This window comes from Pleurodeles waltl, chromosome 4_1, assembly GCF_031143425.1.
Source record: "Pleurodeles waltl isolate 20211129_DDA chromosome 4_1, aPleWal1.hap1.20221129, whole genome shotgun sequence".
Classification (NCBI taxonomy): domain Eukaryota; kingdom Metazoa; phylum Chordata; class Amphibia; order Caudata; family Salamandridae; genus Pleurodeles; species Pleurodeles waltl.
In genome coordinates, this window is record NC_090442.1 from 494,666,895 (window position 1) to 494,679,545 (window position 12,651).

At 44.3% G+C, this 12,651-nt stretch overlaps 1 protein-coding gene across 5 annotated transcripts in view; it reads right to left on the reverse strand.

Annotated features, from left to right (window-relative positions):
* NAV3 (neuron navigator 3) overlaps nt 1-12,651 on the reverse strand; it is a 1,001,553-nt gene that overhangs the window by 324,224 nt on the left and 664,678 nt on the right. For all 5 annotated transcript variants that reach the window (XM_069228788.1, XM_069228787.1, XM_069228786.1 and 2 more), the window contains one exon: nt 1,123-1,261. In XM_069228788.1, the coding sequence (XP_069084889.1) occupies nt 1,123-1,261 (139 nt within the window). The remainder of the gene's footprint in view (nt 1-1,122; nt 1,262-12,651) is intronic.

Below are 12,651 nucleotides of genomic sequence, written 5' to 3' on the forward strand. Positions count from 1 at the left end.
CATCAAACAACCAATCCCTTCCTTGTGTTTGAGAATTGTAATAGAACCACGTGTGTTATATCAATGAGAGCACAATTATAAAAGGCCTGCTGACCCTTATCAAAACAACCCTGCGCTAGGCAGCAAGCCCAGCAAATTCCATCAACTTCAATATTAGAATACCCCTCTTCTAACTAAATATGTAGTAACTTCCAACAGAAGCTGGAATAACATTTAGAAAAGCTTGCTTCACCTTCAAGGTTTTACACGCTAGTTTGTCAGTTAAGCTAATTAAGAATTTTGCAACTTCTGGGTGCGCTGTGAATTTAAGAAGCCAAAACATCGTTAGAAATATAACATTAGAACTCAAAATAAGTCAAACCTTAAAACTTTTTTTAAGGTTACCAAGAAGTCTCTAAAATCAACCCTTATTGCTAGCCTTTAGAAAAACAACCATTTGCAATGCACTGAGTCTTGCGTTTACTCGAATTAGAGCTTTTAGCATTGTAATTTCTTGCCACATAAATTGAAAATGAAAAGTAAAACAGTTGACTTTAGCAAGTCAATTCAAAGTGCCACAGACGCCATAAACATGAGTGCGAAGAAGAGAGACAAAAGAAAAATGAAGTTTGCTCACAGTCAAACATATCGGCAAACGTGCAATTATCCAAGTAGCAATGTCGGTCCCCAAGGCGCTAACAAAACCACCCCAAGGCGGGACAAACGTAAAGCATTTACCAATGTCATCAAAGGTTTTTTGAAAGACGAGCCCACGAACAAGTGAAAGTGATGGGCGTGAGGTGGGCGTGGTTAAAAGCCCGCATAGATACCAACAGGTAGAAAAAGCAGCGGTTGTGCGCTGCTATGCTCGACCTAAAAACAATAAGATAATTATTAACTCTCCTTTACCCAGTGTGTCATGTCCTTCGCTTGGCACTCTCTGGCCTATGGGTGGTTATCCTCCAGTAGTCTTAGGTTTTCAGATGATGGTTATGTTTTCTGTAAAGACTATTGTTCATGCATGCCTACTGAGAAAATGCTTGAATTCCCATAGGGGCCACGCTTTGCATCACATACTACAAATGATTTGTGTAGTACATAACCAGAGGCATGCTGCAACCAACATGCCAGAATCACTCTTACCTGCGTGTGATTGCTCTTCCTTGGAGAGGAGGCAATGTTCGAATAGGAGCTGACCGAAGAGGCTGTGTTCAAGTCATCAGTGCTGAGGTTGTCAAGAGTGTCACTGAGGCCGCTGCTAACAGAGCTGCTGTCATCCCAACTGAGAGAAAACAAAAAGGGGCATTTAGTGATGACCCAAATTACACCCTGCAAGAGAGGAGAAGATTGAACCTATGTCATACTATCTCTACATCAATAACTGCAATTCAGACTGGCCTGAAAAAGGCTTATTTAAAATATAATGTATTTCTAAAAATATCTTTATTTTCATGCGTTCAAGTCTTTCACTTCACAGGTGAACCCCACTGAAGCACATCTGTCCTTGGGGCCTGATCAAATGATCTCGAAGACCTGCAGGGCTTGAAACCCAAGTACAGAGGGAATTCCATTGAACATCTTTGAATCAGGACTCCTTCTGCTAAGCCTTATCATCTTGCAGCTCAGGTATTGGACAGCACCCTAATTGTTTTCCTGTATACCACGTCTATTTTCCAATCCTGGTTGATGGAGTCACCTTGTCAAGCAGCAGGCATCGCAGATTAGCCTGTTAAAGCGAAAGTGTTTCAGCTAAACTGTTATCTTTATAACCTTTGCGGCATACGAAAAAAATTGTGTGCTACTTAATGTTTGCGAAGAATAACAGTCCCCCCCCCCCTATTCAACTGAAATCTTCTTACCCAGGCACCATTGGTTTATGAATAAATGAATATGTTTAATTATAATAATTTAAGCTTTGGCAGGAAGGATTGTGCGCCCAAGTTGGAGGCTGACCGTATAGTGATCTTCATAGAACCTTTGGAGTAACTCATGATATGCAACGGATAAAAACTAGGATGTTTTTCAGAGCAAAGTTTTCAATCGTTTGTTGCCTTAAGTGAAGCACAAATCTAGTTGGCGAGGACATCAGGGGAAATATCCAAGTGGAAAATACCAGTTCTACATCATTAGCCTGCCTACATTTTGCATGTTGCGTGGGCCATATCTAAGTCCTCTCTTTGTTATTTACTTGAGTAATAATAAAACCCTATGGGAAACGTTTTTAGTGAGCTTGGTGGGCACTGCAAGGAGGAAGTAAGAAAACCTCCTGAAAAGCTGAATGGGGAACAACATTTCTTTCTGCTATTATTTGTGTTACTGCTATGCTCCCACAAACATCTGGGTCAAGTAATCCTTCAAGGGAAAATCAAAGACTCCTAAATGGATCTGAGGGAAATGTCATGGGGTGCAAGTATAAATAAATAAATAAACAATAAAATAACAAAGAATGAAATGTCCAATCTAAGCTACTGAAAGGAAAACACATACTAATAAATTTCCAGAAGCATGCCAAATAAAACAAATTACACAGGAAGTGGGAACAATGGTTGTACACTTCCAAGTGAAAGCCGATTGAAGGAATCATTAACACGGGCTCAGATGCAACATTTCTCTTTGGGGGAATTTTCAGTTTTTTTCTTGGTGAGAAGGGGCCTGACTTGTGAGGACCCACAGTTAAAAGGTAGTGGGGGAAATAGGCCTCCGAAGGCTTCTGACAACAGAGAATTTGGGAAATGCCAAAGAGGGGAAAATATATCACGACCCTTGTTTTTTTGCACTTCAGCTAGCTCCAGTAATCTCCAGGAGCTTAGGCAGTTATAGCAAAATGCATCACAGCCATGCCTCACATCTCCCTGTCTCGGAGGCGTCTCAACACTTCTTTAGTTGCCACAGGAGAATTGTGCAAATGACAGGCACCAACTATGTTTCTTCCAGCTATACAATAAAAATATATTTGAAATATTAAAAAATTGGTGCATAAAATGACAATACTCGACCAGTAATTTCTGCAATGTTTTAAAGAGGTCTTTATAAAGTAAGAACTAGGTTGATTATCAGACATGGCAGTCATTTTATCATCTTAAACCAAACAACATAAACTTCTCTAGCTATTTTTCAATATTTCAGTATGAGAAAAGACATGGCTTCATTTAATTCCAGAATAGAGCTCATATCAATATCACAACATCTTTTTTTTCAAAATCTTGCCATTATCAAAATTATGAAACTTGTACAGACAACAGTTTAAGGGCCAGATGTATGATTCTGGCCCATTGCAATTCGGTAATTGCGATTTTTAAGAAATCGCTATTACCGAATCGCAAAGGGCCATGTATCACATTTGCGAATCGGTAATAGCGATATCGCAAATTGCGATACTGGCCCCATTCGCAGCTATGGGCCTGTTGGCCCATAGCTGCAAATTTTTTGCATTTCCTAAATTGCGATTTCTGAACCAGAAATCGCAATTTGGGAAATGCAAAAGGCCAAGGTGCTGGGGGCCTAAGGCCCCCTCTCCTGCACCCCAATATATATATTTTTTTACCATGTAAAGTACACACATGCCAAAAGGGCATGTGTGCTTTACATATTACATTTAAAAATGCAGTTTTACTGCATTTTTTAATTTTGCACCAGGTTACCACCTGGTTGCAGACAATGGTATTTTGCATGTGCAAAATACCATTCTGCGAAAAATCGCCATTTGCGATTTTTTGCAGAATTGCCTTGCGACCTGGATTTTGCGAATCACAAAATGCGATTCGCAAACTCCAGGTCCCAACGCAAAAAAAATCGCAATTTTTGCGATTTCTATTTTGTGGTCTGCAAATGCCTTTGATTCATTGCAGACCACGAATTTGCACTCGCAAACGTCCGATTTCGCCGTTTGCGAGTGCAAAATATTTTGATACATCTGGCCCATAGTAACACATTTGATCAATAAACCAGCCATACTTAAATTGGAAATGCAAACTAAACACCTTTGAACTAACTAATACAGAACTAGTAACATATGCATTTCAAAACCATGGTAGCATTTCCGAAGTTATACTAAATCACGCATAGTTACAGCTCTTTGTGATTTACAGTTGTTTGGTTTTGCAAAAGAGGTTTGTCAAAAATATTCTAATGAAACCACACCATCTAAAGTACCAGAATGAAGAGATTAATAGTAGGCAGAGAAGGATGAAGCTGGTCCACCTGGGCCCTGGTTTTCCCCATATCCCAGACAAAAGGTTGCATGTGTAGGAGGCACTAGCAGAACAGGGGATAAGATGGGTGTTGCTATGATGTACGTGGTCTGCCCTCTAGTCTGTTCCTTGACGTTAAAGGCTGTTCACTCTATCCCCATAACACGTAGTATCTCTTCGCCAAGCAGAGATACCCTTTGCCAAGCAGATTAGATTTTGAAACCATCTGCAGTGATTTTATGATGAAATTGAGGGAGAAGGGATACTGCGGTTGAGGGAGAGGTAAAGTCAACTCTGCAATGATTTCAATGTACAGCAGGGATAGTCGTATTAGGCCCATTAGGGTTATTTTTCAGTTGGTCGTGGTAGCGTTTGAGGATTTTATTTTGTAATAGGTTCTTGGAGACTTTCAGTGGTTTCCATGATCTCTGTGTGGCATTTGAAGTTGTCATGCCCATGCATTTGATTTAAATTTCATTGATAATTGTAGATATTTCATGGTTCTTTGGGGATGTAGAGTGAATGTGCACCCTTAGTAAGACTCCGACTTTTTGCATTTGATGCACATCGTTGACCCACTTTGAGGATACTAACTAGATGGAGCTTGAGCTAAAGTTAGACAAACAAAATTCAGCATTGCAAAATCTATTAAGGTAAAAAGGTAAGGGAGAAATTCGATACAGCACAACTGAAATTAATTGAGATGGCCCTCGGAAATACCATGGGTTAATATTGCATAGGTCCAGTATGGTCTATTGGCAACCCATGAGCAAGTTCCCGGCCTTGTCTTGCCACTAATTTTTGATGATGTTCGAAGAGATGAAATCCTCATATAGCTTTCTGTTTATTCTATATGTCTGCAACTCATGCATTAACTATGTGCTGGGCTGATCTGATCCGCTTTCACCTCTCGCCCAGTGGCACCCACTCACATCGACCACAACACATTTTTGATTACTTTAAAATGCAGTTATTTTCTGATAAATGCATGAAGGCTTCTCGATTAATGGATAAACCAATGCAAATCACACGCACTTGGCAACTACAGTGTGGGAGTCCGTAACTCATAGCAACACTTATGTAACAAGCTCGAGATCTGGATTCAACAAAGATGGAGATGCAATTAGTAAAACGACCTTGGGCTTACAAAGGAGACCCATAACAGCTTTTGTAATTTTAACCGCAATTCCATTTTACACGCATTCTGCTAGACTGCTGAATCACTTAATATTGCAGAGGTAGGCATGACTGATGCGAATAATCTAACTTCAAAATTACCTGCATTATTCTCCTAATCTATGATTATAAGCACGTGCCATGCATGCCTTAGCTGTCATTCTGTAACATCTATTAGCATTTATTAACCATGACAAACGGTTTCATTTCCTTGAAAATGGAAACAATTATTAAAACATTTTTTTACCATTCTTATGAATTTGAGAGGTAGAGCAAGATCAGAAATATAGAATGCTGAGCCAGTCTAGACTAAAACTATAAGCATTGCAGGTTTTGATACCTTCAGCTGGACAGGTTGAGAGCAAAGTGACAGCCCAGTAAATTAATTTAGGAGTTTCCTCAGACCTCCTTTTATATGCCGAAGGAAAATAGCTTTGAGAGATTGCAGCAACTGTATTGTGAATCATTTCAACCCATACACAGGAAAAAAAGTTTGTATTAGTCAAAATACAACTGTGAGGTCATAAATTAATCTATCAGTTATAGGCATACAATCCTTATAGTTTCTAAAATCATCAATCCAGTCTTGTGGGTAAAACTGTGGTTATAAACACGTTACAAACCTCGAGAATGAGAGCATTGTTTTTCCTCATTGAAAATGCTTAACTTAGAAATGAAAGGCCTTAACATTGAAGCTGGTTTCTGTGGTATTGTGGGCCCTGGGACCAGATGCTACATGAATAACGCACACGTAGGCATAATTAGTGGACTGGTAACTGTCCACGAGCATGTGCACTTGAGCCCTTTTACTGGCAGGGCCACCTGACCAGTGACACCCGTGTGGGGTGGGTGTAGGGTTCAGCCCTCAAGGAGTGGTTATGTAAGGAACACTAGAATGTTTCAAGCAGGACACTACATTCCTCTCAGACTTTATTAAAAATAAAAACAGAGTCCAACCTGCTAGAAAGACTAAAACACTAGACACCTCCAAAGTCTCTCAGCCTCAAGAGGCAGTCCGCAAGAGGGGAGTGGACATGTGCTGGTGGGAGCACCATGGCATCTCTGCACTAATCCATAGTTTGACCAGCTACCGCTGGGCACGAACACAATTGCAGGTAGAGTATGAATTCTTCGACAGACTGTTGGGTCAATGTCCATTCCTGTACTGTTAGTTGGTCTTGCATGCTCTCATAGTGACTCAGTTGGTGCCAAACAGTTCACACTTGGTGCACCAGGAGCATTGGTGGAGTCCACTGCCAAGGGTTCAAGTGAGTCTGACTCCATGAAGACCACTCCCATGAAGACTGGGAAGACGGGGGTGATGCTTGGATGCCTTCCTCTGAAACCCTAGTGCTTCCTGGTACCTTGTCAGAGAAGCAGCTTCCTGACCACCTCTTTTGTAGGGATTACCTTGAGGCCCTTTTGATAGATCGCCATGGGACCACGCGGACTGTGCTGAGCTGCATGTGGGGCATCTGCGAGCTGCTGCAGGCTCTCCAACAGGAGCCATGGTCTAGTCACTCATGCGGCCGCAAGGGTGTATGATACTTGGTCGGTGTGTTTGCCAGCAGGACCAGGTGCGGGTGGGCTCTCAGATAGTCTCTGGACAATTGGTTTCACATGTTGCCTGGAGTGCCTCGCTTGTCTCTTGATGTTTTGCAGGGTAAGGCTCCACTCAGGTGAAATGATTCAACTTTGTTGGATCGGGTGAAGGGGCATGGCAATGATGGTGTGTTTGCACTTAGACAGCCTGGTCGACAGATGGTGATGTCTCGCTGGAATGTAGGTGACTGGAGGGACTTGGCAGCCATGTGACTTGTCACATAGTTATTGCAATCTTTCTTATTCGGCATGTGCGGTTGCTAGCAGGCATCTACTTCAAGCAGCCAGTGACAGGTGGCTGGATGGCTGCACTGTGAAGTGTGGGGCAGGTACAGAGTTCACACATGCAGGCGGCTTGCACTCGATATCCCCGCTGGGTTGTCTACAATTATGTCACTGCACCCGGTAGTTGGTTTGTGTTGATACATGCACTCTCAGGTTGTGGTACGAGTCCTTCATCTCTACACCCTGTAATCCTTTGCTCATTGCGCAATCAGTGGTCATCTGGTCTTCCAGTGTGACGGGTCTGACACATGATTTTCTCTCCTCTCCTTTTGCTTCTGTTTTCACAACATGGTGTTGTGACATGCTCTTGCTTGCTGTGTGGCAGCCTGCCATGCGTCACACATGATTTGCTCTTCAGTTTGTGTGAGGTGGTGTCAGACCACGTCATTTGCTCTCCTCACTGGGACCTCCTGCCAGCTCAGTCATGTCCATTGGACTGCCCATCTTCTCACATCTTGGATGACTCTCAGGTCTGGTTCTGTCTGTAGGGCAGTGCATCTTCTCACCGATGCTGCTGCTAGGTTGTGAACAGCAGGGGAGGTGGGTTTGCTTTGATGGATCCAATCTGCAGCCTCTTCCATACCTTTCTTCTTCTGGACAAGGCATTCAGGGTGCAACTCAGGATCGCTGTGTAAGACAAAGGTCTCCTCCCATTTGCGGCGGTGGCAGATTGCCACTCGGGGATGTTTGCCTCTCCTCATGCTGGTAGTAGGTCTCAGTCTGTAGGCAGTGTGGGGGAAATCCATAAATGTGGCATCATGCCACACTCCCCACTTCTGACCAGGTCTGGTCAGGGGCACTCCTCTCCCTTTCTTGCTCTTTCCTTGTTGTGGCATCCGGCCACGATTGCTGGAAACTCCAGTTTGTGTACAATTCTACTGCTGAGGGCAAAATTATCAGTAGGTGGAGCTGCAGAGCTCTTTTCATGCTTCAGTAGCATAGATGAAAGACTCTCCTTTTCCCTTCACAGGGCAGCCTATTTGTTTTTTCTACCTTCCTCCCATCCCCCGAGACCTCTTCTTGAGTGATGTGCTCCCATGGCAGTGTGGCGAGTGTCCTGTAGATGGCACTGCAACCACAACTAATTTCAGGCTGATGCAGCCTCTTCGTTGCTGTGGGCAGGCTGCGCAGGGCTAGAAATGCTGTTGTGGGGCTTCCTTGATGTTGATGTAGGCTATGCGCAGGTGCGTCAGGGGACTGCCCAGGGCAGGCGCAGCCTCACTCTTATCTCATTGCAGACAGAGAACGGCTGGTGTATTAAAGCACACTGCTTCTTCAGTGCTGTAGTGATAACAAGCAGCCACCAGGGGGCCTTGCAGTGCTCTCTCAGGCCCGTGTTTTCTTTTGTTCTCTCCAGCGGACTTCAGCATAGTGTCGGAGACTAGAAGTCAGCCTTCTGGAGCATGTTGCTCTTTCCTCAAGTTACGGCCTCAGTTCAAGCCCGCTACAACCTGGGTCACGAGGAGGTAGGCTAGTCCCACTACTGCTTGAAACCAGATGAGATAATGGGGGAGTCATGCCAATACAACTCAGTCTCTGTGTGTAGGGTCTTCTCCTGTGTTGTGGATTCTGGCAGCAGTAGTCAGGGTTTTGTGTGATATAACGAGCACCTACCAGGCATCGCTATAGCCACTTCATAAGGCTGTGACACTGCGGGTCGTGTTTTTCTCGCTGGCTCAGTTTAATTTATTGCAGTGGGTGTTTCACTCACTGTTTGCTGCCAGGGGCCAATCCACCCTTCTCTCACCTGTGGGATGGCAAACAGTGGTCTTAGCGCTGCACTGCTCTCACCCCAGTGATGCTCCAGACCACAGGGATGTTCCTGCGGGTGTTTCAACCGCCACAAGGTTGGTCAAAGTGTTGTCACCCATGTGGGCACGTCAGGAGCATGGTGCGTTTCATGCCTCTTGCTGTGAGGGTCAGCAGCGTAGAAGTGTCACGAGTGTGGTGCTGGCTGCGATGCCTTTTCTCTCTCACCTGTACTGCTCTCAGTTGCATTAGTAGCTGGTGTGGTGGAACCTCAGATGTGGGGTACATTTCTCCTGATGAAGAACAGCAGAACTCCAGCCAGCATACATGTGGGGTCAGGCCCGCTCGTTGCCAAAGTGGTGTTGTGGGCCCTGGGCCCAAATGCTACATGAATAACGCCACAGAGAACAGCTAGTTGACTGGTTTAACTGGCCATATGCACATACACTCGGGCATTTTTATTGGCAGGGTCACCTGATCGGTGATTTTTGTGTTGGATGGGTGTGGGGTGGATGTGAGGTCAAGCCCTCAAGGAGTGGCTGTGTAATGAGCACTAGAGTGTGTCCAGCAGGACACTACCGTTTAATCTCCTATTATAGTAAATATGTGAGTGATGCTAAGGAAACCCAAATGGATGTCTGATTATGGTGACATTTGAATTAAATATCATCGTGACTAAGTAACCACCAGATCACTCACTGGCATTTGTGTAAGAAATTCCATATGTCATGCAACTAGAATCCTTATAGGCTATTCTGGCCTACTCGCCCACTGCAGAGTCAATCAATGATATGTATGGCTACTTATATTCAAATATGTATACATAAAACTCTAATAAATAAGTAAATATAAAATTTTTGACAGAGAAGGCCTGTGGGAAATACAGGGGGCTTGTTTCCCTGCCCTTTTGTGTCCCCACATCGCACTGCTGCAGAAGGACAAGTGGGTGGAACACCTTCTGTTTATGACACTCTGGCACTTTGCAATTTATTTTCATTGGCCTGAGGGGGAGTGGAGTTTTTATCTGAAATGTGGTGCCACTGACCCCAACAACAGCTTGGGGCGAGCCATTTTGAATGCTGCCTCCTCCCCACCACCCTGCTTGCTCCATAAAAGAAACATTTGCTTCTCCATGAGTGACACACCTGTAGCTAATTTATCACATTCTGACACTTTACTCTTTATTTGTGCCTTTTTATGGGCTAGTGTTAAATGGATTTTTAACTCTCTGTGCCACAGTAATTTATCTCTGTTTTTATAACACAAGGTACAACTGGCTACAACCAACTGGCTTAGTCAACTTTCTTGTACGGCCATGCAAGGTTGGTGCAGTGTTTGCACCATTAGCTTGGGAGTTAAATGTCAAATATAGGATGCAGTGGGTATTTAGAAGACCCACATGCATGATTAGAAAATATTTCACCAAAGAGCATCATTATGCATTTTGATAAGTGCTCTGCCTTGAAGGAAAAGGTACTTGTACCCATTAGCTAATTGACTACCACTTAAGTGTGCACTTGCTTGGGTGCTTTCTGTAAAGGCGTAGGAGGTGCCAGGTATTAACAAAATGACATTGGAAACTACAATTTGCTCCGGTCGACGGTGACGGAGAGCAAGATGGCGGCCGCGTAACGCAGCCGCGAAGCGTCTGCTCCGACCAAGGAAACCTCCCAGTGTTGCGGCAGCTCTCCCGCGGGTCGGAGCTTCCTTCGGCAGTCGCGCTTAGAGGAAAACAATGTAGCGGCATTTTAGCAACATTGTGCTGACTCGCGTTGCTTCACCTGCTCCCTCTTTTTTTTGGGGATGACTGTCCCAGGACTCTCAGGAGGGGCGGCACAGGGGAAATATTGCGGGTGACATTGCTTTTTGAAGGACTGCTTTTCATGTGAGGATTGTTCTAGGCTACTTGTCTCTTGGTTTCTGCGGGGCCTTTTTTTTTCTTCCTCTGGGAGAAGTAAAACTACGTGGATTTGCTGACGGAGGCTAAAAGGATTGCAAAGTGTTTTCCCGGGATGCGGTCAGGACTGCTCCTGCTCCTACCTGAAGACAACTACAGGTCTGTGCTCACGGGTCCCAATTGGGGGCAATTTTCGACGTGGACTCAAAAAACGGTCAGAGTTTCTTTATTTTATAACAAGTATTTGACACTGGGCGTATATTATAATAACGCATTTTGCATTAAAAAGCAAAAAAAAAAGGTAAAAATGCCACCTAAAGGAGTGAAAAATGTGACTCTGTCTGGACGAGGCAAGCCGGTAAGAGTAAGCCTGTCGGCACGGCAGGGGGGGGGGTACGGATATAAAACAAGGCTTAGGTGAGAAGGTTGTCTCCAAAAACAAGAGTGCTTCACTGGTCAGGTATTTTGAGAAAGGGAAGGACATACTGGTGGGGGGCATAGATACCCCCCCCGCCGCCGTGAAGGAGGCTGATCCTCTAGTAAACGAAGAGATGACGGCTATAGATGTGCCCCCCCCGCATGAAGGTGGGCAGAGTGATGCTGAAGGTGTGGCAACTTTACAAAAACAAGCTACCGGGAGTCAGATGGAGCAGAGGGAGCAGAGGGAGGGCGCACAAGGCGCTAGGTCATTATTACAGGTGGAGCGGAGGCCAGTGGAATTACGCGATAATGAGACAATACAAGGAGACAAGTTTTTCTCATTATCAGATCATTCAAGTTGGTCAAGCAACGAGCAGCTGGATTTGGAGGCGGATAAAACTTCTTCTGAATTCGAATCTGAGGTGTCCTCTTTGGCACTGGGAAAGGAATTACAGGAGAGTGGCAGGAGTGCCACTGTTAGGAAAAAACAGAGGAAGAGAAGTGAGCAAGTAGGACCTAATAAGCACCCCACTAACCCATTGGACACTAAGGGTCTTCAGGGGCTTCAGTGGGAGTATTCCAAGGATGATTTAACTCTATATGATAATGGTGAAAAACAGCCTAATCCTGTGTCACTGGAAACCATATATCAAAGCATTATGGAACATCGAGAGGAATCTAAATTAGAGAGCCGTAGGACTCAAATGGCTTGCCGCAAGATGCAAATCCAAATTCATCGAGTAGCTAAGACATGTTCAGAGTTTACTACACGGATGGAAGAAGCAGAGACCCGGATCTCGCGTCTGGAGGATGAGGCTGGAGCTCGCCAGTCATCTCGAGAAATGATGGAGAAACAACTTGAGGACACTCAGTGGAAATTGACAGATTTAGAGGACAGAATGAGGAGGAATAATCTGCGCGTCCTGGGTGTACCAGAAGGACTTGAAGGATCAGATATACATAGCTTTATGGTCGCACTTTTTAAGGAAGCTTTTCCGGACTTACACCAGTGGGACTGGGACAAAGAGGTTCAAAGAGCCCATCGATTTCCTTTTAGCAAAATAGGACCAAACTCAGAAGGAGGAAGTGGTAGACCTAGAGCAATATTAATCTCTTTGCTTAATTATCAGGCAAGGCAGGCTATATACGACCGAGCTCGACCCAATGCTAGATGTAAGGCTAAGGGATGTGAGTTTTTTGTGAGACCAGACTATTGCCATATTACTGTTGAAAAAAGGTGGAGGCTCCGGCAGTTAATTCAGCCACTTCAAAGTAAGGGGGCACAGGTTTTTTTATTAAATCCGGCTAAACTGAAAGTAGTAATGGATAATAGGACTTACTTCTTCACGACAG